General features: G+C 49.3%; 2 protein-coding genes across 9 annotated transcripts; one reads left to right on the top strand and one right to left on the bottom strand.

Annotated features, from left to right (window-relative positions):
* Window positions 1-6896, top strand: GCDH (glutaryl-CoA dehydrogenase). Of its 3 annotated transcripts, none has more exons than XM_019964049.2 (12): window positions 1-152; window positions 239-368; window positions 459-494; window positions 804-947; window positions 1124-1186; window positions 1506-1676; window positions 2423-2552; window positions 2638-2854; window positions 3655-3758; window positions 4038-4163; window positions 4443-4603; window positions 6355-6896. In XM_019964049.2, exons 2-12 carry the CDS (start codon window positions 278-280, stop codon window positions 6426-6428), a joined length of 1317 nt encoding a protein of 438 aa, XP_019819608.2. In that variant the 5' UTR covers window positions 1-152; window positions 239-277; the 3' UTR covers window positions 6429-6896. The 3 variants fall into 3 exon arrangements, with proteins under 3 accessions (XP_019819608.2, XP_019819607.2, XP_019819609.1); XM_019964048.2 differs by having other exon boundaries at window positions 459-515; XM_019964050.2 differs by lacking the exons at window positions 1-152; window positions 239-368; window positions 459-494 and adding an exon at window positions 524-648.
* On the bottom strand, window positions 5812-22823 carry SYCE2 (synaptonemal complex central element protein 2). 6 transcript variants are annotated; one of them, XM_019964051.2, is made up of 5 exons: window positions 22720-22823; window positions 21964-22079; window positions 8868-9042; window positions 7474-7662; window positions 5812-6109 (listed from the first exon to the last, which is right to left on the bottom strand). In XM_019964051.2, the coding sequence occupies exons 1-5, from the start codon at window positions 22732-22734 to the stop codon at window positions 6062-6064; spliced, it is 543 nt and encodes a 180-aa protein (XP_019819610.2). In that variant the 5' UTR covers window positions 22735-22823; the 3' UTR covers window positions 5812-6061. The 6 variants fall into 6 exon arrangements, with proteins under 6 accessions (XP_019819610.2, XP_070648816.1, XP_070648814.1 ...); XM_070792715.1 differs by having other exon boundaries at window positions 8868-9078; window positions 21964-22097; window positions 22720-22802; XM_070792713.1 differs by lacking the exon at window positions 22720-22823 and adding an exon at window positions 22178-22705 and having other exon boundaries at window positions 8868-9075.
* Window positions 22824-24272: the final 1449 nt, after the last annotated feature.

Below are 24272 nucleotides of genomic sequence, written 5' to 3'. Positions count from 1 at the left end.
AGCCCCTTTAAAAGGCAGAGCCGTGAAAGAGCGGGGTCCTAGGACGAACCAATGACAAGCCCCATTTAGCCTCTGCCCCGCCCATCCCCACCGGAGGTCAAAAGTCTCGTTCTATGGCGCTGTGGCCTGTGCAGTGAACCCGGGGGCTCCAGGTGAGGATTCGCGAGAGGGGCGAAGGGTGCAAAAGGCCAGGGCACTTGGTGGGAGCCGCTCTGCTCAGACGCCTCCAATTCTCCAGGTCGGCTGTAATTGTTCTGTTTGCCCGCTCGCTGCCCACATGGCCCTGAGAGGCGTCTACGCGCAACTACTGAACCGCGGACCCGGCCTACGAGTCTTTCGTTCATGGAGCTCGGCGACAGCGCAGACCGGTCAGTGCTTGACCTGGGATGGAATGGGGAGGGAGAAACTTGAGGCTTGGAAGCTTTTTCGGGGTAATTTTTCCCGTCCTATGTTTGCAGAGAAAGGCGAGAAGACCCAGAGTCGATCGGCCAAGCGTAAGGACCCCTGGTTGCGCCGTGCGTCTGCGCCCCTCGTCCAACAGTCCCCTCGTCCAACTGTCTGTCTGTCCCCGATGGGTTCTGTCCCAGAATCCGGGGTCTGCCCAGGCGGGGAGGCAGGGCCGTGGCCAGGGCCAGAGGCGCTGAGGCAGTGAGTTTCCCCAGAAAGACCACTTTGCCAGTCCTGTCTGCAGCCGACATTAGTTGAGGGTTGAGGGGTGGGGCTGAGGATTCTGGGGGAGAGGAGGGCGTGGTGGTCGGGTGGACAGGGCTGAGTAGAGTCCCACTTCCTCCAACCCCGCCCAGCTTCGCGGCCTGAGTTTGACTGGAGGGATCCACTGTTGCTGGAGGAGCAGCTGACAGCAGATGAGATCCTCATCAGGGACACCTTCCGCACCTACTGCCAGGAGCGCCTCATGCCCCGCATCCTGCTGGCCAATCGCAACGAAGGTGCTCAGGCAGGCGGTTGGGCACTCTGGAGCTCCCACTGCCACCTGAACCTGCACCCTCCATCATGCACACCAGCTCTGCCTGCTCTGGCTGGGCTTTAGAGCACCTCTGGCTCTGGGCTAGTGCTCCAGAGGGCCAAGGCTGGGCCTGAAGTTGGGGCATCTATCCCTTTGCAGTTTTTCACCGGGAGATCATCTCAGAGATGGGGGAGCTCGGTATGCTGGGCCCCACCATCCAAGGTAAGGACACATTTCTCTCCATACTCTGCAGCCCTCCACTGTGTCTTGAAAAGCCCCTTTCTTTCCCTGAGCCTAGTTTCCCAGTCTGCAAAGAGAGGCTGTTATGTCTCTGAAGCGGCTGTGGGGATGAAATTAATAAACCCTCAAGCTAGAGCCAGCTTGGTGCCCTCTCCTTGGGTGCTCCTATGGGACTCTGTCTCTTGGGCAACAGGAATCACTGGTCTCAAGTGGGCAGGGCTTTGTTCCACATTGTTCTATTTCTCTCCCCTCCCCACCCAACCCTGGCCCATCCCACGGCCCCACCGCCCCCCCACCCCAGGGTATAGTTGTGCTGGAGTCTCATCGGTGGCCTACGGGCTCCTAGCCCGAGAGCTGGAGCGAGTGGACAGCGGCTACAGGTCAGCAATGAGTGTCCAGTCTTCCCTTGTCATGTACCCTATCTATGCGTATGGCAGCGAGGAGCAGAAGCAGAAGTACCTGCCCCGGCTGGGTGAGTAGCCGCCTGGGGAGCCTGGTGGACAGAAGATAGTCCCAGTGATCTGAAACTCAGGACCAGGGCTGTCCCTCAGGCCTGCCTTGTGTTCTCACCTCTAAGGGTATTGCCAATGGCCCCTCAGGCCCCCTGCCAGTCCGTGGACCCCACCCCACATCTGATTCTCCTAGGTCTTTCTTGACTCTGCCCCTTTCTCACCACCATTATATCCCCTGTGATTTGCTTTTCTCTGCTCCCCATTGCAGCCCAAAGTTTAAAGTCTAACTTTAAACTTTAAAAGTTTAGAGTTTAAAAGTTTAAAGTCTTAACTTCCCAACGGGATCCACAAGACCCCATGTGGGCAGACCTCTGCTGACCTTTCCAGCTCATCTCTGACTACTCGCTTGACTGCTCCTTTGCAGTCGGACTCAGCAGCTTGGAATTCTCAGTTGTGCCCCTGGACTTTTGCACATCCTGGTCTCACTGCCAGGACTGCTCTTCTGCATACCTCTTCCTGCTTAACTCCTTTTCAGTGCCCTTCAAGACAGTTTAGCCAACCCCTTCCCGACTCCTGTTTGGACCTCCCCCCATTATGGCATTGTGACTATGACCTGGGTGAAATATCTGTTCCCCCCACCACCTGGGAGTGCCGTGAGGGCAGGGCCAGGTCTGTCTTGGCCTGGCTCAGTGGAAAGGCCCGCAGTTTTCAGTAGAGGGATTGGATGGGTGACCGGCAGCCTCATGATCTCATCTCATGTCTGCAGCCAAGGGGGAGCTGCTGGGCTGCTTTGGGCTCACGGAGCCCAACCACGGGAGTGACCCTAGTGGCATGGAGACCAGAGCCCGCCACAACCCATCCAGCAGGAGCTACATCCTCAATGGGTCCAAGACCTGGTGAGGCGGGAGCCTGGGGTCCTCAGGCAGGTGGGCAGGGGCAGTGGGTGATGGCCAGAGCCCTCACTGCCTGTCCCGCCTCCAGGATCACCAACTCGCCTGTGGCCGACTTGCTGATAGTATGGGCTCGGTGTGAGGATAGCTGCATTCGGGGCTTCCTGCTGGAGAAGGGGATGCGGGGCCTCTCAACCCCCAGGATTGAGGGCAAGTTCTCTCTGCGGGCATCATCCACAGGGATGATTATTATGGATGATGTGGAGGTGCCAGAGGAGAATGTGCTGCCCGGGGTGTCTGGTCTGGCGGTAAGCAGCAGCCACCTTGGGAACTGATAGCAAGTCACCTGCTGCTTCTCTTTTCTTGGGCAGGCCCCTTGCTAGGGACCCAGCTGGGGAAGAGATACCCATGGAGCCAAACAGTAGTGACTTGGAGAGGCTCTGCCTGGCTCACTGATGTGTGCTGAAACTGCCCCCCTCTCCTTTTTAATTTTTATCTGTGCTGGATGTTCCTTGCTGCATGGACTTTTGTCTAATTGCAGTGAGCAGGGGCTACTCTCTAGTTGTGGTGTGTAGGCTTCTGTAGTTGAGGTGCCCAGGTTCTAGAGCACAGGTTCAATAGTTGCGCACTGGCTTGTTGCTCTGTGGCATGTGGGATCTTCCTGGACCAGAGAGCAAACCTGTATCTCCTGCATTGGCAGGTGGATTCTTTACCACTGAGCCACAAGGGAAACCCAAAACCGCCCCATTTTGGTGACCATCTCACTCAAGCTGGCTTGGCCTGGGACACATAGAGGCCTGAACCAACTTAATTCTGCTTGCATGTGCATCTTCCTGTCTCCTTACCTCAGACCCTAGATCTGAGCCTCCCGTCCAGATCTTGGACTGGGGAGAACTGTATGAAAACCAAGAGTGAGTAGGCAAGAAGCAAAACCCTATGTGCATTGTTGGCTCTGATGCCAAAGCCATGTGTGACTTCAACAGTTGTCCTGAGTCTCCCTGGTTTACACTGACTGCATATCAGGGGTGTCTGGGGAGGGGGCACTTAATAGTTCTCTACAGGTTCTCTCATCTCTTGGTGGGGCTGAGGCCCTGTCTCAACCCTACAGGGTCCCTTCGGCTGCCTAAACAATGCCCGCTATGGCATCACATGGGGTGTGCTTGGAGCTGCTGAGTTCTGTTTGCACACGGCCCGGCAGTACACTCTGGACAGGTGTGTGGGGGCTACATGACAACTCCCAGGGGTATGGGGCGGGAGGCTTGGTCTCCATCACTAACCCCTCCACCCTTGGCACCCAGCCACCAGACCTAAGTTCCCTGCTCTGTGAATTGGCTGAGGAAGTCCTTCTGAGCAGTGAGGGGCTCAGTCAGCAGCAGGGCCAGAGTGAGCTGAGTGGGGACACAGCTCACTCTGGGGCAGCCTGGAAAGGCCCTGGGATAGGTCTGGGGAGTGCCCTCCTCTGTAAGATTTGCCTTGACCTTGCCTGCATAGGATCCAGTTTGGTGTCCCACTGGCCAAGAACCAACTGATTCAGAAAAAGCTGGCGGACATGCTCACCGAGATCACGTTGGGCCTCCATGCCTGCCTGCAGCTCGGCCGCTTGAAGGATCAAGACAAGTAGGGGCTCTGTGTGTGGGAAGGGGCAGGCAGCTATGGCAGGAGGACCCGGTGCCCCTTCCAGGCATGGTGGTGGTTGGGCCTTGGAGAGAGGACCTTCCTGCCTGGTGGCCCCTGGGGACCCCGCCCTGCCTACCTCTCTCTCACCGGGAGCCATGTCCGCTGCTGTGATGTAACCCTCCTCCCGGCTGGCTTTGCCTGGGGGTAGGGATGCCTGGGTGCCCAGAGCAGGGTCAGCTCTTTGTAACCCAGTGTTTGTGACGTCTGTGCTGTTTCCAGGGCCGCCCCGGAAATGGTCTCTTTGCTGAAGAGGAATAACTGTGGGAAGGCCCTGGACATTGCTCGCCAGGCCCGAGACATGCTTGGGGGGAATGGGATTTCTGATGAGTATCACGTGATCCGGCATGTCATGAACCTGGAGTCTGTGAACACCTATGAAGGTGGGGGCTGGACTCCTGGGGTGTGTGGGGGGGTTCACAGTGGCCTCACATCTGGGGAAGGGGACAGCAAGGAGGGGCAGGGGCAGCAGGCTCAGCTCCTGCTGTCAGCTGTCTGGCACCAGTTGGCAGCATGATGTGGGCAAGTCCCCCCCTCGGTCCTGCATCTGGAGTGGCCCACAGGGGGACCATGGAAGTCCACACTCCCAGTCCTTTCCCCCGTCATGCTCGAGGAGCGATGTTCCCAAGCCCTCTTACGGCTTCCTCGGGCATCCCCAGATGGGGGCACAACACCCAGTGGGCTGGCGAATTCAAGGAGGTGAGTGTGCAGCTACACACAGGAATCAGCACTCCATTTTACGTGAGAAAAAGAAAAACGGTAAATCACTGGCAGGCTGTGGTGTCTGCACCTGGTAACTGGTTGTGACTCCCGTGGGCCCAGAACCCCTTGCCTCGTAGGAAGACAGACATAGAAAAAGATAATTAAAAAGAAAAAAGGTGCGGGGACTTCCCTGATGGCCCCGTGGTTAGGACTTGGCGCGTCCACTGCAGTGGCCTGAATTTAGTCCTTGGCTGGGGAACAAAGATCCCACAAGCCAAGGTGTGGATGAAAAAAAGAAGAGAGATATGTAATTCTAGTGTGAGCCATGCAGACTAGAGGGAGCTTTAACAGGACTCAGTCTCTGAGGGAGAAAGTGGAACCATAAGAAGCCTTGAGGGAGGTGTAGTTCCCTGGGCAGAGATGGAAGTAGCGTCCAGTGCTGTCTGGGTGGGGCATTCCAGACGGCAAAGGGGAGGGGGCGGCGATTCTACAGGCATGACAGGGACTCTGAGGACAAGCTGAGGGGACCTCCAGGTGGTTTTATGCAGGGGAGGGGCGGGATCAGATTTGCACTTTAGGAAGAAAAGAGAATTATTTTGCTCCATAAAAGGGAGGGCATAATCTCTGGTTTCTGCCTTGGGAAGCTAAGGAAGAACAGATGAGAACAGGAGGGCTGTAGAGTGTTCCCTTTGTGGATGTGGGGTGGGATGTGGGATGTGTGGCTTGGGGCAGTGGCTCCAGGATGAGGGGGGCAGGGATCAGCTGGGACAGGCAATTAATTGTCTGATGTTTGCTTTCCTGTCCCTCCTGCGGGTAAGAAAGGGCCTGATCCATTTCCCGCAGAGCTCATTAGCTCTTTCCACCTCTGCGGGAAGAAAGCATGGCTGGGTTGAAAATCAAACATTTAATCAACTGTGGGGTTGGGGTGGGGTGAATCTGGGAGAGTACCAAAGCTGGGCCCATGGTGGGGGCTGGACTTGCTGTGCTTTGAGGCCTGGCACAAAGAGCATCGGTTGGGTTTTGTTTGCTTGTTTTTGCCAAAGAAGTATTGCAGAACTCTGAAAAACAATTTTCTCAGCATGGCCCAAACGGTGGCCTTCCTTGGTGGCTGTCACTAAGAGTGACTCTCCTGGTAGCTGTCAGCATTCCCTATCTTTGTGAATCTGTTCTTCTTCCAGAGTAGTAGCCTGTGGGGGGACATGAAGATTGACTTTAAAAGCAATTTGTGGGGGATTTCCCTGGTGGGCCAGTGGTTAGGACTCTGCACTTCCACTGCAAGGGACACAGTCAGGGAATTAAGATCCCTGGTTGGGGAACTAAGATCCCACATGCCATGTGGCACATCCAAAATAAATAAGCAAAATTTAAAGAAAAATAAAGGGAAATCGCGAGCTGTTAAGACTGCAAACTGACTCTGCATTTATTTGTCCAGGTACTCATGACATCCATGCTCTGATCCTTGGAAGGGCTATCACAGGGATCCAGGCGTTCGTGGCCGGCAAGTGAACCCACTTCACCTGGGAGCCCAGATGGCACCAAACCCCTCTCCAGGGAGACACAGGGCTTGGAGCTTAGTTGGAGAGGTGGCAGATGGAGCCAGTTCTTCTGGTGGGAAGTGAGAGACACTGATTTTTAAATATCAAAATTTCCCTTTTGAAGTCATTCAAATGTGTTCCTTAAAGAGAAGATGGGACTTTCTGTACTGAGTGTCTCAATCCAGTTTTGACCGTGAACAGGCATGGACTCTACCTGCCTTGGAACAGAGGCTCCTCGACGGGAGCAGGGAGTGGGGAGGAGAGTGACATGGAAGCAACTTGTGAGACCCACCAGTGTCTAAGTGAACTGCTCCATCCACATGGCAACATTCACTCTGCACCCTCTGACCCTCCCATCTGGGGGCAAGTGCCTTATGCTGGACGCTGGAGCAGAATGAGGGGTAAAGAGAGAGAATAATAAAAGAGTGTGCATGTCTGACCCCACCGTGTTGGATCACATTTTCTGGTAACCAGTAACAGGAAAAAGGAACACGTGAAAGGGCTGTGAAGCACGCTGGGACCCAGCAGGGATTTCCCCAGCCCAGAAGTGATCTGGGCCATGTTGAAGTCTTGGGCTTGGCTGTAATAAATAAACCCAGGTGGGCACTGCCAGGGCTCGGGGCTGAGGGCAAAGGGGACTTTGTCCTTTTTGTCACCCACCACAGAGCGGACACACAGTGTAGGAAATAACAGTCCGGCTTCTTAGTTCGGACACACCACATACAGGCGCATGGGGCCATGCGTAGGGTGGCCAGAGCACCGGGGCCTTTGCAGACAGTGGCTCCTGTGGGGTTTAGAGCCTGGTGATGCTAAAATCCTCGCTCTCTGTTGATATTTACTTTAAAAAAAAATGTTTTTTTTTCTGGTCATACCTCATGGCATGTGGGATCTTAGTTCCCCCACCAGGGACTGAACCCGTGCCCCCTGCATTGGGATCATGGAGTCTTAACCATTGGACAGCCAGGGGAAGTCCCTGCTGACATTTACTTTCATCTTAGCCCCTACAACTCTCATACCTCAGGCTGGACACAAAGGTCTTTGTACACAGTCTCCACGGTGTGGCATACTTGTTTGAGCTCTGTTTCCAGGTGACTGATCTTTGCCATCTTTTGGGTGAACTCTTGGAGCTTTTCCTGGATGATCTTGTTGTGGTGATTATAAATCTGATACATCCTCTCCTCGAGCTTCTCTGTCAGGTCTGAAACCTTTGAAGGAATAAGAGGTGCTCTTAGAAAATCAAACAAGAGGCGTCAAGAGACATTTTTTCTGACTGGCTCTTTAAGATTTCTGCAGTTTATCTTATAAAAGTGGTAAAAACAACTCTGGTGACTGGCAGTGAAAAGGCCTATGTTAAATTTTTCTTTTTTTTATGAGAAATAATTTCAACTTGATGCATCTTCAAAGAGTGATTAAAAACATGATTCAAGAGACAGTAAAAGTTTAGGTCAAACAAAGTAGAAGAATGTGACTTTACATATATGTATTATATTATTATATATTACATATATAATTATATAATCTATAATTATATATTTGTGATTATAACTATATAATTATATAATTTATATATAATTATATAGTTATATTACATTATACATATATAATTATGTAATATATAATTATATATTACTTATATATATGTATTAGTGTAACCTTATCCCAGATCATTTTTCTTTTTGAAAAGTGCAAAATTATGTATATAAGCTCAGTCAGGTTAGGAGGAAAGTATCTAGAACAGAGACTAGAGGAAAACATGCAACAAAGTGGCCTCTGGGTTATGGTATCATCTGAATATTTTTATCTTTTTTTTTCTGCTATGTTATATTTTTCTCTAAATTTGCTATGTACCAGGTAGGTAGGAATGTGGCTGAGGGAGGAAGTCAGCCTGTCATTGAGAGATGATGTGTGGAATTCACAAGTTGTCTGACTTATAGGACACATTCTGAAGAAGCATCGGGGACAACTATTAATAACAGACCTGAACATAATATTAGGTTTTGTTAGACATAAGCCCCAGGCATGTTCAGGGACTTTCACTTTCCCAAATCATGTGACTTCGGGAGGACTAGTGGGTGTGATAACTCAGGTTATGCCTCAGTCCCCTCCTGCCACAGCCATTAGCCCAGCATGAAGGTAAGGGGCTAGTCTGTGATACAGGTGTATCTTGGCTTCTCATCCTGGCTCTCTCACTCAGGCAAATCATTTCCAAACCTTACTTTGCCCGTCTGCAATATGGTCCAAGCTCTTCTCTGCAGGATTGCTCTAAGGGTGAAATCAGGTGCCATACGCAGACTGTCTAGAACATGTGGGGAACGTAACAGCAGTTCATTGCCTCCCCCTTTATGTTTCACATAAGGAACACCTCCTGCCTTTCCCTGGGCTTCTGCAGTATGTGGGGGGAATCAGTAACCTTGATCTTGAGGCTGTCTCTGAAGTTGGTCATGAGGGCATGGTCCTTCTGTCTGCTCTCGTTGATGTTTTCGATCAGCTCCTGGGCCCTCTTCTTCAGCATGTCGATGCTCGAGTCCAGAGAGGAAAAGTAGGGTCCTGACTTTCCTTCCAGCATCATCAGCTGGCGGTTGGCACTGGAGGTGGCGACAGAGGGGCTAGAAACCTGACTTCTGAAAGTATAGGAAACTTGAGATCAGCACCAAACTTTCCTGAGAGTGGCTGATCTGAATTAGCTCTGTGGTGGGAGGAGAACCTGTGCCTGGTGTTTTCTGTTGTTGACACTTGTTTATTTCATTCACACCCCTCCCCCACCCTGCCCCTGAGGGGAAGGGACAGCTTACGAGTCAGCCTGCCAATGCAGGGGGGACACGGGTTCAATCCCTGCTCTGAGAGGATTCCACATTCTGTGGAGCGACTAAGTCTGTGCACCACAACTACTGAGCCTGGGCTCTAGAGCTCATGCACACGATGACTGAAGCCCACACACACTAGAGCCTGAGCTCTGCAACAGGAGAAGCTACCATGATAAGAAGTCCTTGAACCACAGCTAGAAAGTAGCCCTCCCTCTCCACAATTAGAGAAAGCCTGTGCACAGCAACCAAGACCCAGTGTAGCCAAAAATAATTTAATAAAAACATTAAAAAAAAAATACCCCCAGAAGAGTTTGTTCCACACTGTGTGTGCTAAGTCACTTCAGTCATGTCTGACTCTTTGCGACCCATGGACTGTAGCCTGCCAGGCTCCTCTGTCAATGGGATTCTCCAGGCAAGAATACTGGGGTGGGTTGCCATGCCCTCCTCTAGAGGATCTCCCTGACCCAGGGATCCAACTCATGTCTCTATGTCTCTTGCATTGGCAGGCGGGTTCTTCACCACTAGTGCCGCTTAGGAAGTAGTACTAGTACTGTACATGTGACTAATATTATGCAATTCGACTAAATGCATAGTTAGTGAAATGGTGAAAAAAAGCTAAATAGAATGAACAAAGGTGAACCTGATAAAATACAACTATTAAATCAAGTGTGGGCAAACAACGATGTATCAGGGCCAAGAGCAGAAAAATTTAGAAGTATTTTGCATACAGACCGCTTTGTCAAGGCCTGTAAGTTTTTGCTCTGCTTTAGAAAAACAAAAGTGGGGGACTTTCCTGGTGGCCCAGTGTTTAAGACTCGGTGCTCCCAATGCGCATTGCTGGGTTTGATACCTGGTCAGGGAACTATTGATAGATCCCACATGCTGCAACGAAAGATCCTGAGAGCCACAACTAAGACCTGGCACAGTTAAAAGAAAAGACGGTAAAAGAAATAAAAACACAAAAGTGGAAATTGTGGGTAATGCATATGAATGAGGTTTATGCAAAAAAAAAAAGTTGTGATCTGATCAACAGATCCATTGGTGTTTTAAATTAAGATAAAATGTTTAAAGGGCTTCCCTGGTGGCCCAGTAATTAAGAATCAGTTTGGCAATGCTGGGGAACACCAGTTTGATTACATATGTTGTCAAACTAAGCCTGAGGGCCACAACTATTGAGCCTGTGCTCTAGAGTCCAAGAGCTGCAACTATGGAGGCCCGTGCACCCTAGAGCCGGTGCTCTGCTACAAAAGAAGCCACTGCAATGGGAAACCCACACACCACAACTAGAGAGTAGCCCCTACTCACTGCAACTAGAGAAAGCCTTCATGCAGCAATGAAGACCCACCACGGCCAAAAAATAAATAAATCTTTTTTTTAAAGAAAGATAAAGGGTTTAAGATGATTTTTTTTTTTTTTGTGGCTATTTTTTTTTTTTTATCTGCCCTGCACCATGCTAAGGTACCCGCTTCATCTTGCTGCACCTTCACAACCACACTCTGGGGTCTGTCCCCATTGTCTTTACCTCATAGCTGAGGACACAGGCTCAGCACGACTGTGTCACTTTCTCAGGATCCCTAGTCTGTGCAGAGCTGGGTGTGGCACCCAGCTGGCCTGACCCCCAGCCTGGGCCATTTCCTCCGAAGTTCTCGTCTTCCTCCTCACCCTGAGGTGCTTCCAGCTCTGAATGGCTGAGACTCGGAGGTGCCAACACAGCAGCTCTTCCACACACCAGTTCACACACAACCATAAAGCCATGACTGCAAGCCAGGCACAGCTACTGAGAAAAACACATCGTCATTTTTGGATGCTTCCTCCACACAAATATTTTTCTTGGCTTTTCTCCAACTGCTTGAGCTCTTTCTTCTGGCTCAGGATACAACCACAGGGAAACTTGAGTGCATGACAGCCAGGGTGGCCAGGCTCTCACTGACACAGAAGTCCTCAGGCCTGAGACTGTGTCCCCTGGCTGTGTCCTGGATCTCATGTTCTCCTTACCAGATGGGCTTTTTGTCCTTGGGCCTTTGCACTTGCTCTCTGACAGTGAGACCTAGCCTAGGCTACTACCTCGTTTGTTTATACAATTTTTTATTTTTGACTGTGCTCTTTGCTGCTGCACGTACTTTCTCTAGTTGCAATGAGCAGGGGCTACTCTCTAGTTGTGGTGTGTGGGTTTCCCATTGTGGTGGCTTCTCTTATTGCAGAACACAAGCTCTAGGCACTCGGGCTTCAACACTTGCGGTATGTGGGCTCAGTAGTTGTGGCACATGGGCTGAGTTGTTCCCTGACATGTGGGATCTTCCTGGACCAGGGATTGAACCCGTGTCCCCTGCACTGGCAGGCAGATTCTTAACCACTGAGGTACCAGGGAAGCCCCTGAGGCCTCTTTTGAAGCGCCGCCTGTGACCCCGTGCCTATCTCTACCACTGTGCGCTTATCTCTGATGCCGCTCTTATCTCCCCATTTATCTCTGCATTCCCAGGATCCAGCACATTTTGAGTCCTCCACTGTTAACAAACGAGTGAATGAAGGACACTGATCTAGTCCTCCCTGTTCTGGCATTACACAGCGCATGCAAGTTCATCTGCCTGCAGAGCCAGACGCTTGTGTTCAGAGCATCTGTCACAGATGCTCTGTGTTCAGGCACACCCGAGAAGGTGTGCCTCTGATCAAGGCAGATATTTTATAGCAAAACCTTATTGATAGAAAACAAAGACCAACTAAAGGCTCCCTGGGCATTCCTGTAAAAAAAGGTTGTGCTGTCCTCTTGACCTGCCTCTCATGGGAAGAACAGTAATAGTGCATCGAATAAATGAATGAGTGATTAGGAAAGGCTTTCATTACCATACACGCTCCCATGTTTCCCAAACTTACCCCCATCCCACGCCTCTCCTCTGAGCTCCCAGTAAGGTACCTGACTACCCCTAGGCCCTCTCCACTTGGCTGTTCCAGAGGCATTTCAAACTTCTCTAAATTTGCACACCAACTCAAAGTTGTCCACCCTCCTCCTGTCATTGAAGAACACCAAAAGTCACCTGGTACCCAAGCCAGAAACTTGGCAGCCACCCTGGAGCCTGGCTTCTCTCTGTCCTTCCAAATCCCCTCACAAAATCAGACTTCTCTGGTGGTCAGATGGTTAAGAATCTGCCAATGCAGGGGACATGAACTCGACCCCTGGTTCTGGAAGATCTCACATGCCGGGGGGGCAACTAAGCTCCTGCGCCTCGACTACTGAAGCCCACATACCCTAGAGCCTGTGATTCACAACAAGAGAAGCCACAGCTCCACACCAACAGTAGCCCTTGCTCACTGCAACTAGAGAAAGCCTGCATGAAGCACCGAAGACCCAGTGCAGCCATAAATAAATACATAAAATTTCTTAAAAATGAAAAAATTAAAAAAAAAACAAACCCAACAGAAACAAATCCCATCACAATATCAGACTAGCCTGGTGCTCCAGTGCCTAGGAATCTGCCTGCCAATGCAGGGGACAAGGGTTTGATCCCTGAAAGATCCCTCCTGCCCTGGGGCAACAAAGCCCCAAGGGCCACAACTACTGAATCCGCTCACCTAAAGCCCAAGCTCCAACACAGGAGAAGGCCAAGCACATGAAGAGTAGCCTCTGCTCTCCACAACTAGAGAAAGCCTGCGTGAAGCAACAAAGACCCAACACAACCTAAAATAAACTAATTTAAAAAGAATCCTGTCACAAAAACCTTTCATTTCATACCTACTGTTCCTACCTGGGCCTTAGGGCCCTTTGAACCACAATCAGAAATCCCACTTCTGCTCCACAGCCTACAAGACACCCCCCGCCCCCCCACACCAGCTGCAGGATCAAGTAAATTCCCTAGTACAGCACACAAGGCTTTCCAGGGCTGTGGAAAGGCCTCCATCTTCTCTTTTCACCCTCCACTCCCAGCAATTTGGAACCTTCCACAATTTCACCAAATCCTTTAGCCTTTGCCTGAAATGACTTTTCTTTTCTGTCAACTTCATGATACAGCATTCAGAGCACCCCTCTCACCATCGCTTACTAATCACAACACTGCCAGTTTGTATGCTCAATTCCCTCCAGGCGCCCTATGCACTCTGGGCAGAGAGTGCATTGTATTCATTCCAGAGGCATCACCACTGTTTCCTGAACACCAAAAGGAAAGAATTACCATCTGAGATGGACGTAACATTCTTGCTCGTAAGGCACTTTGTACCCGCAGTTGCTTTGTTGTCCCCACTGTATAAGGGCTCTGAAATTAAAATCAATGAGAGAACCAGGTGTTTCTTTTTTGTGTCATTGCTCACAACCTGCTTGAGCTGCTAACTGTTCAAAGTCGCTCCTTTCTCAGGCTCAAGGGATGAAGCTGGAACCCGTCTCCGTGGCAGCTACACAAATGGTGAAAAATCACTTGAAATCGGCTCATTCAAATTTCGTGGTGGGACAAAGGCCTGCATCAGATGTCTGCAGAGAGCATCTTGATTTTCCCCAACCTCCCCTTTGGGGTTTTATTCCTTTCCATTTCATCTTTCTTAATACTCAGCAGCTGCATATTAATCAGGACACTAATGAATCATAGGCTTCTCTGGGCCTGCATTCACCAATTAACTTTAATAAACAAAACACACCGTGTCCTCTCCACTGGCTTCCCTGGTTCAGGCCTGCTTCTGTTGCCCAACCCTGGATGGAGGCCAGGGACTGGAAGTGGGCCCAACAGAGCAGGCTGCCTGCGCTCAGGGTGGGGCAGTGGGGGGCAGGGGTGGGGGTTGTGAACACATCCCTACGCTCATCTATGATGGTCTGTCCTAAGGAGTTCCTAATTCAGCTTTGAGGATTAGGACCTAGTTTCCGAGCAGGGCCCACGCTGGCAGGAGGCCCAGGAACGGCGGAGGAAATGGGTCTAAGCAGAGAGACCATCTGTTCGCTCCAGGTAAAGCTGTGATTGGCAGGCGTGAGAGCCAGAGCCCCCCGCTGGTGGGGGCCCTCCCTCCTCGGGCCTCTAACAGATACACAAGTAAACAATTCGCCAGCCACTTACGACCACCGCAGGCGGTGGTCCCAGGAGGGGAGGTGAGCTAATCAAACATTCAAGGAGGAACACAACAGCATCTCTGGCGCCTTGGCAAAATGATGTTTTGCTGAAGTACAGCCAGGAAAGGGGAAGGTTTGATTGAAGCTGCAGAGCCCACTCCTTTCACCCTCTGCTCATCTCTCGTGAAATGTGTTCACATTTTAATCATGTCACTGACAGTCTGCTGAGGGATCTGTTAACTGGCCCTTACATTGGTTCTAATCCATGTTTCTCAACCCAAAGCTCTTTCAGAACTCCTCAAAGTCTCAATGATTTGCAATTGTCTGTGTCTCCTCACCACTTAGATCACCGTCTAAACATACTATTTGCAGGAAGGTGTTATCAAACAAACTACTTTAGTTCTCTTTTTTTCTGGTCTCCAATAAATAGCACACACTTGGAAACCGTTCCACACTGTGCTCTGTTTTACAACTGAGGCCTCTGGGAGGCAAGAGGAAGCTGGCTTTCTGCCTACAGTCCTCAGCGGCCCTGTCCTGAGCCTCATTCTATTCCCAGGTGAGCTCCTTCACGGAAACAGTGACTCCCACAGCGCCATCTCTCTGGCCCCCGGCCCCACCCATCCTGAGTGCTCGGCCAGAAAGTCCAACCCTGTCCTGGACTTATTCATGCGTGTGTCTCTCAGTTCAGTTCAGTCGCTCAGTCGTGTCGGACTCTGTGACCCTACGGACTGCAGCGCACCAGGCCTCCCTGTCCATCACCAACTCCCGGAGCTTGCTCAAACTCATGTCCATCCAGTCGGTGATGCCATCCAACCATCTCATCCTCTGTCGTCCCCTTCTCCTCCCCCTTTCAATCTTTTCCAGCATCAGGGTCTTTTCAAATGAGTCAGTTCTTCGCATCAGGTGGCCAAAGTATTGGAGTTTCAGCTTCAGCATCAGTCTTTCCAATGAATATTCAGGACTGATTTCCTTTAGGATGGACTGGTTGGATCTCCTTGCAGTCCAAGGGACTCTCAAGAATCTTCTCCAACACCACAGTTCAAAAGCATCAATTCTTCTATGCTCAGCTTTCTTTATAGTTCAATTCTCACGTCCACACATGACTACTTGTAAAACCATTAACTTTGACTAGATGGACCTTTGTTGGCAAAGTAATGTCTCTGCTTTTTAATATGCTGTCTAGGTTGGTCATAGCTTTTCTTCCAAGGAGCAGTGTCTTAATTTCATGGCTGTAGTCACCATCAACAATGATCTTGGAGCCCAAAAAGATAAAGTCTCTCACTGTTTCTATTGATTCTCCATCTATTTGTCATGAACTGATGGGACTGGATACCATGACCTTAGTTTTCTGAATGTTGAGTTTTAAACCAACTTTTTGACTCTCCTCTTTCACTTTCATCAAGAGGGTCTTTAGTTCTTCTTTGCCTTCTGCCACAAGGGTGGTATCATCTGCATATCTGAGGTTATTGATATTTCTCCCAGCAATCCTGATTCTAAGATTGTGTATGTCTCTGGCCACCTCAAACTCAGCAAGGGCAGAATGCAACTCATGCCTCTGCCAGTTGGAAACCAAACCACCTCGAGCCAGAAAGCGGGCAGCCCTTTCTGTGCTGGTAAGCATTTAGCAACTGGCTCTCTAGGGAGTAGAGGAGGAAGTGGCAGGGGAAACCTTGATTTGTAGTATTCAACTTTCATGGTGCACAGACTCCCACTATAGCCAATTTCAAGCTACCAACATGAAGTCACTAAATGCCAGGCTGGGAAGAGATGTGTAGAACTGGCTCCTGCTGGTAGGAGCGAGCTCCAGGCTCTAGCACACCGCAGCTGGGAGACCTTGTCAGCTCATCCCTTTTCTCATGCCTCAATAAATGAATCGCCCCCCCCACCCCGCCAATCTTCTCTCCATCTGCCCCGCTAGACATCCTGCAGAAGCCTCCCACCTATCTCCCAGGTCCACTCCCACCCCCTCCCACCCATTCTTCACAGAACAGCTGGTGTCTTTTTATAACAGGAACCTGAGCATGTCACTTCTCTGATTTCAGCCATTCCCCGCCTTGGTATCTACCTAACAGAAACAAAAACTTATACACGGATGTTCACAGCAGCCTTATTCACAAGAACCAAAGAACAGAAACAATCTAAATTTCCAACAGCTGATGAGTGGATAAATAAAATGTGGTACATCCATAGTTTAGAATATTATTCAGCTATATAGAGGAATGAAGTTCTGATACATGTTACAACATGGATGAATCCTGAAGACATTATGCTCGGTGAAAGAAGCCAGTCACAAAGGATCACACAATTGTATGATTTCATTTATATCAAATATCCAGCAGAGGCAAATTGTAGAGACAGAAAGTAGAATTGTTGCCAGGGACTAGGAAGGACATGGGCTTGCCAGGTGGCACTAGTGGTAAAGAACCCGCCTGCCAATACAGGAGACATAAGAGATGCAGGTTCAATCCATGTTTCAGGAAGATCTCTTGGAGGAGAACATGGCAACCCACTCCAGTATAACTGCCTGGAGAATCCCATGGACAGAGGAGCCTGTCTACAGGCTACAGTCCATGGGGTCGCAGAGTCAGACATGACTGAATGAGCACACACATGCATGATTACAGAGGATACGTTTTCCCAGCAACCTGACCTCTTTCGTGTCAGTGCTTGTTCAATAAATGCCTTTTTCATCAGATGGAAGCACTGAGAATGTATGAGCCTGTCTGTCCAATGTAACCAGGGTATCACTACCACCAATCACGAAGCCTGACACACTGGCCTTCCCTGTCCCTACCTCAGAGACTTGCAGCTCCCTCTGCTTGGAATGTATGGGCCTCTGGACACCTCCTGGCTGGCTCCTCCTTATGTGACCTCCTTAGAGATCAACTATTCCAAACTCCCTGTCACTCTAGTTGCTCCTCGGTTTTGTTTCTTTACAGCACTTGCCACCAATTGAAATGACATTAAAAAAAATTATCTTTTAGAAAGTTCAGTTCAGTTGCTCAGTTGTGTCCAACTCTGCAACCTCATGGACTGCAGCATGCCAGGCTTCCCTGTTCATCACCAACTCCCTGAGCTTGCTCAAGCTCATGTTCATTGAGTTGGTGATGCCATCCAACCATCTCATCCTCTGTTATCCCCTTCTCCTCTTGCCTTCAATCTTTCCCAGCATCAGGGTCTTTTCCAATGAGTCAGTTCTTCACATCAGGTGGCCAAAATACTGGAGCTTCAGCTCCAGCATCAGTCCTTCCAATAAATATTCAGGGTTGATTTCCTTTAGGACTGACTAGTTTGATCTCCTTTCCGTCCAAGGGACTCTCAAGAGTCTTCTCCAGCACCACAGTTTGAAAGCATCAATTCTTCGGTGTTCAGCCTTCTTTATGGTCCAACTCTCACATCCATACGTGACTACAGGAAAAACTATAGCTCTGACTACACAGATCTTTGTCAGCAAGGTGATGTCTCTTTTTAATATGCTGTCTAGGTTGGTCATAGTTTTGCTTCTTTTAATATGCTGTCTAGGTTGGTCATGACTTTTAGAAGGTCAGCTTGGCAATAGACCCAACATAGTCAACACAATATTGAAGAAGAATGAAATTGGGAGGACTGATGCTACTTGATGTGATACCAGTGAAAGAATATAAAATAGACCAGTGGAACAGACTAGAGCCCAGAAATAGACCCACACACATGTAGTCAACTTATCTTTGACAAAGGAACAAACAAAATTCAGCAGAGAGAGGAGCATCTTTTCAACAAATGGAGTTGTAACAATTAGACATCCACATGCAAAAAAAGTGAAGTTAGACACAGATCTTGCACCTTTAACAAAAATTTTCTCAAAACAGATATAGCCCTAAATGTAAAACTATGGCAGAAAGTGAAGAAGAACTAAAGAGTCTCTTGATGAAAGTGAAAGAGGAGAGTGAAAAAGTTGACTTAAAACTCAACATTCAGGAAACTAAGATCATGGCATCTGGTCCCATCACTTCATGGCAAATGGGGAAACAATGGAAACAGTGACAGACTTTATTTTCTTGGGGCTCCAAAATCACTGCAGATGGTGATTGCAGCCATGAAATTAAAAGACACTTGCTCCTTGGAAGAAAAGCTATGACCAACCTAGACAGCACATTCAAAAGCAGAGATATTACTTTGCCAACGAAGTTCCATCTAGTCAAAGTTATGGTTTTTCCAGTAGTCATGTATGGATGTGAGAGTTGGGCTATAAAGAAAGCTGAACACAGAAGAATTGATGCTTTTGAACTGTGGTGTTGGAGAAGACTCTTGAGGGTCCCTTGGACTGCAAGGAGATCCAACCAATCCATCCTAAAGGAAATCAGTCCTGAATATTCATTGGAAGGACTGATGTTGAAGCTGAAACTCCAATACTTTGGCCACCTGATGCGAAGAACTGACTCATTTGAAAAGACCCTGATGCTGGGAACGACTGGAGGTGGGAGGAGAAGGGGACGACAGAGGATGAGATGGTTGGATGGCATCACCGACTGGATGGACATGAGTTTGAGCAAGCTCCAGGAGTTGGTGATGGACAGGAAAGCCTGGCATGCTGCAGTCCATGGGGTCACAAAGAGTCAGACACTACTGAGTGACTGAACTGAACTGAAATGTAAAACACAAAACTATAAAACTCCTATAAGACATCATAGGGGAAAATATAAGTGACTTTGGGGTTGGTGGTGACTTCTTAGACACAATATCAAAACAAAGAATTGGTAAATTGGACTTCATTAAAATTTAATACTTCTACTCTGTAAAAGACACCATTAAGAGAATGAAAAGACCCGTCACAGACTGGGGCAAATCTTTAAAGAACACAAACCTGGTGCTTCCCTGGTGGCTCCGTGGTAAAGAATTGCCTGCCAGTGCAGGAGACATAGGTTTGATCTCTGGTCTGGGAAGATTCCACATGCCTTGAGGCAACTAAGCCTGTACACCACAACTACTGAGCCCACATGCTGCAACTACTGAAGTCTGCGTGCCCTCAAGCCATGCTCCACAACAAGAGAAGTCACCGCAATGAGAAGCCTGGGCACCACAACTAGAGAAAAGCCCGCAGAGCAAATATGACCCAGCATAACCTAAATAAATAAATAATTAATAATTTTTTAAAGACAAAACAAAAGACTTAAAAAAAAAAAAAAAACCTGCAAATCTGATAAAGGCCTGACATCCAAAATATTCAAAGAACTCATGAAACTCAGCAATAAACAAATAATCCAAAAAAAAAAAAGAAAAGAAACATCCAATTTAAAAACAGTCAAAGATCTGGACACCATACCAAAAGTTGTGCAGATGTCAAATAAGCATATGGAAAGATGTTTAACTTCATACTTCATAATGAAGTTTCAAATCAACATAACAATGATACCACCATTAGAATGGGGGAAACCTAAAACACCGACAACACCAAATGCTGGTGAGGACCTAGAACAACAGGAACACTCATTCATTGAAAACAGGAATGCAAAATGGTTCAGCCACTTTGGAAGACATTTTGGCAGTTTCTTTCAAAACTAAAAATATTCTTACTGTATGATCTAGCAATTGTGCTCCTTGGTATTTACCCAAAGGAGCTGAAAATTTACATCTACACAAAACCTGCACACAAATGTTTACTGTAACTACATAAACAACTAAATTGATAAAACTTGGAAGCATAATTGCTGAAACTTAAAAGCAACCAAGATGTCGTTCAATAGGTGAAAAGAAGTCAGCTCCAAGAGAGTAGGAATTCTGATTTGTTCACTATTGTATCCTCAGCATCTAAAACAGGGTTTGGGTAAAGGAGACCCTTGATAAATATCTGGTGAATAAATGTGCAAGACAAGAATGTCTTTTTAAAGTAATCTGCAACACTGCTCTTTTTCTTGCTCCAACATCACAATTTCTGTTAGTTTTATCTTCTTAAATCTAGCCAAAATTTGACTACTTCTCATCACCTCCATGGATCTACCCTAGGTCAAGTCACACTCATTTTGCACCTAAATTATTCCAGTTGCCTTATCACTGGCCTCCCTGCTTTCAATCCAGCCTTTGATAATCTATTCTCTACTCAGCAGCCAGAGGAAGCCTTTTAAAACTTTAGTCCAATGGACTATGGTGGTTTAGTCACTATGTCCAACTCTGGTGATCCCATGGACTGTAGCCTGCCAGGCTCCTCTATCCATGGGATTCTCCAAGCAAAAATGGAGTGGGTTGCCATTTCCTTCTCCAGGGATCTTCCTGACCCAGGAATCGAACCCCAGGCCCCAGGTCTCCTGGACTGCAGGCAGATTCTTTACTGATTGAGCTACAAGAGAAGCCCAGTGGACTACACTTCAAAAAAGGGCCAGACAGGAACACTTCCACTTTGCAGGCCATATGGTCTGGGTTGCTTCTGGAGAAGCAGCCCTGTCCTAATAAAACTTTATTAACAATAATCCTGGAACTTCCCTGGTGGTCCAGTGGTTAAGACTCCATGCTTCCATTGTAGGGGGCACAGGTCCCATCCCTGGTCAGGGAACTAAGATCCCACATGCCACAGCCCATTCCCCCTCGCCAAAAAAAAAAACGCCTCACCCTGCAGTAGTCAATTCCTGTCGCTCCTCTAATTCCATGTCTTTTCATGGGTAACTATCACCCAAAGTCCCATCACCTGTTTAACTATCTCTTATTATTTCCCTCTTACCCATGCTTGCTGCAGCACAATCCTCCCTTGGGGCCTTTGCAGCTGCTGTTTCTTGGCCTGGAATGTAGTCCTCCCTACCCTCATGGTTCTCGTATCATCTCCCCATGAAGCCTTCCCTGAGCCTCTAATCTAAACTGGCCATCTGCCACACTCTCCCTATTTTTTCCCCCAGAACACTCAGCATCCCCTGACTGCCATATATTCCTGAGTTTATAGACTTTATCCTAAAATGTCAGCTCAATGCTATTGATAACCTGCATGGCCCTGTGGGGCTCCTGGGCTTAAGACCTTTCTGTGGCCCCTGTTTCTTTGATTACAGGAAACAACATTCACTTAGCCTCCATGCTTCCCTGAGTTCCAATGGGCTGATTCAAACAGTTGTTAGGGAAAGGAAGGGATGGGAGACCTGGGAGAAACAGTCAAAAGTAGCCTTGGGGCAAAGTCCTATTTCCCCACCAGGGGATATACACAATATCTTTGAGCTATTTCTGCAGATACTGACACCCCTTCCAGGTAGAAGAAGCTGATGATTAATGATGGTAGGCTGCCCACAAACTGGTAGACCCCAGACCAGCTGGACTTGAAGGTTGATGCTGACTCTACTTCCCTCACCATCACCCCCTCAGAACAATGCAAGCCTGTCATTACATTGATCCTTATTACCTACCCTGACCATGAACCCTGTCTATAAGACCTTCCCCCAGGAGGGGGCGGGGCAGAGTTCTTGAGGTGCTAATCTACTGTGTTTCCTCTTTGGCAAAGAAATTTCTCCTCCATAACTCTTTGTATTTCTGTTCAGCATCAGTGCACAGAGAGCCAAGATTTTGGCATCACTGTGTCTCCAGTGTTTCCATCCCAGGCGAGTATTGTGGACGAGTATGTGCAACAAATGCACCAAGAGCAGACAATGGTAGGGTCTGGAAGAAGAAAAGGGTAAATGAGGGACTCAAGGGTCTGTTTGGGTCCGATGGATCGGGTTCTTCCTCACCTAGCTGGCCCTTGACAAGCCTCCTCATCGCGGGTGTCCTCACCCTGTTGCTGTTCCTGGTTCTCCCCCAGCAGCTGTGGCTCCTGGTCCTTGAACTCTACGTGGGGCATGTCCACCTGTGAGCACAGCTAGCGCTTGAGAGGTCAAAGGAGGGAGGGAGGGAGGGCAGGAAGTGGTCAGGTCCCCCTCCTCCCTCCCCTTCAACCCTGAGCACCTCTGGGTGCTGCTGCGGCATGCTGTGGACCTGCAGGAGAGATGGGCGGGGCTGGGATGGGCACCACGAGGACGGGGGCGTGGACGGGGGGGGGGAACCCTGTGCCTGGAGCACAGGAGGACTGAGGTGGGGAGACCTGGAGGGGACGGGGTGAGGCCTGGGTCTCCTGCTGGGGTGCTAGGGTGCCTGGGCTCCTAATTGGTGTGTAAGTCGGCTCGAGTCCTTCGAGGAGAGAGAAGTAGGAGAAAAAGAAGAGAAACGGGTGCGGTGCGTGGGTGTCTGAGTCTTTCTCTACCCTACTCCTGCCACGCGCCATGGGTGGAAGTAGGTCCTTCTGGCCAGGGCTGTCAGCGAGTCAGTCATACAGTCGGTTAGTCAGAGCCCGGGAGGTCAGTCAGGAAATCGGGGCCCAGCCGGGCGAGGAGCGGCCTGGATGGCAGGAGACAAGCGGCCGGTCTCGGGTTCGTCGGGGAAGCCCAAGATCGCTGCCGTTCCCTGCCTGTCAGCCCGCCGCCCGCGCGAAGGAAACAAGTGCAGCGTACTCCCTGTCGCTCCATTCCGTCTTTTCCCGCCTTCTCGTTCGTGCCCTCTGCGCACACGCTGGCTCCGCCCCCGGAACGCTCCGCCCCCACGCATGCGTAGCGGCGCGAACCTTGGGCCTGCCTCTTTTAGCAAACTTGCGCGCGCAGCGCGGCAGGAGCGGCCGTTGAGTGTCGGTTGGGCTGTCCAGGCGCTGCGCGCGCAGCCCGCATAGCCGGGAGGATCCGGTGGTTTCTGTGCTCGCGTGTGCGCATGTGTGAGGAGGCACCAGGGCACAAGGTGAGCGGCGGAATACCTTGCACCATGTGTTCATTCGTATGTTTCAGTTCATTTTTCATCTGCTCAGGCCAAAGAAATCTTGCCAATAAAAAATTCTGACTTTTGCTGTCATTTGATTACGACCTACTGCCCTTACTGAAAAAAGCTGATGTAATTACCACCTTGAATCAGTTATCTGCGCTCCAAAACCAGAAGCTCCTTGAAATGGCGTCGCTGGCCCTTACAGAGTTGAGCCCATACCCTTCAATGATAGTAATAACAATAATGAATAGTGACAACAGTAGTCATAATTGGCACACGAGGAGAAAATATTTAAGAACTTGTATCCAGTATCTACAAAGACCTCTTGGAACTCAGTAAGGCAGAAAAAATAAAGGGGGCGGCGGGAGGGGGACAGACGATTTGAAACGGTGTGTGCAAAGGCCCGGAGGTCTGAGCAAGCTCAGTGTGTTTGAGGAGCAGTCGGGTCTGGTGGGGAGAGCAGGGATTGGCGGAAGCAGTGGGTGAAGGATGAAGAGTTTGGTAGGGGCTGGGCTGAGTCAAGGTCAAGGTTTGGGACTTTGTCCTGATTGGAGAGATGGGTGTTTCTTATGCTTTGTATCATATATGCTTCACCCTCACTTGTTTTTACTTTTTACATGGCTTCTACCCCTCCCTCCATTTCTGTATTTATGTCACAGTGTCCACGAGGGGAAGACAGCTGGAATCCACCCGCCCCCCCGCCCCCAACTCCCAAACACACACACATACTCAGCCCTTCTGTTCAGGGCTCTGTCCCTGGCCACACACTAGAGCACACCCCCTTTACACCTGTGTTCTGGAAAGCCCTAGGGGTTTGAATCTGGGCTGTCTCTTACCAATAACAGGGGTGATCATTAAACTGCCACTCACTCACAGAACTCATCTTTGTCTATTACCAAGGTGAAAAAATCTAAAACATGAGACTATTTGTAAGGGTTTCAGGGGTAAGCTTCTGGAACACATTCAGAGTTTAATGAACAGTAGCTAACATTAGTATCTTGTAGCAGAGCTACAAGATGTTGTATCTTCCTGCAGCATCAGATTTGAAGATTGCAGGATTATCTAAGGAGAAAAATCTCAGACTTAACTTCTAAACATGCACACACATGTGCACACAAACACAAGGATCAAATCAAGACAAAGGCAACACAGGGACTTCCCTGGTGGTCTGGTGGCTGAGATTCCGAGCTTCCACTTCAGGGGACATGGGTTTGACCCCTGGTTGGGGAACTAACATCCTGCATGCGGCCAAAAG

This window comes from Bos indicus, chromosome 7 (genome assembly GCF_029378745.1).
Source record: "Bos indicus isolate NIAB-ARS_2022 breed Sahiwal x Tharparkar chromosome 7, NIAB-ARS_B.indTharparkar_mat_pri_1.0, whole genome shotgun sequence".
Lineage (NCBI taxonomy): Eukaryota > Metazoa > Chordata > Mammalia > Artiodactyla > Bovidae > Bos > Bos indicus.
This window is presented reverse-complemented; position numbering and strand designations above follow the sequence as displayed.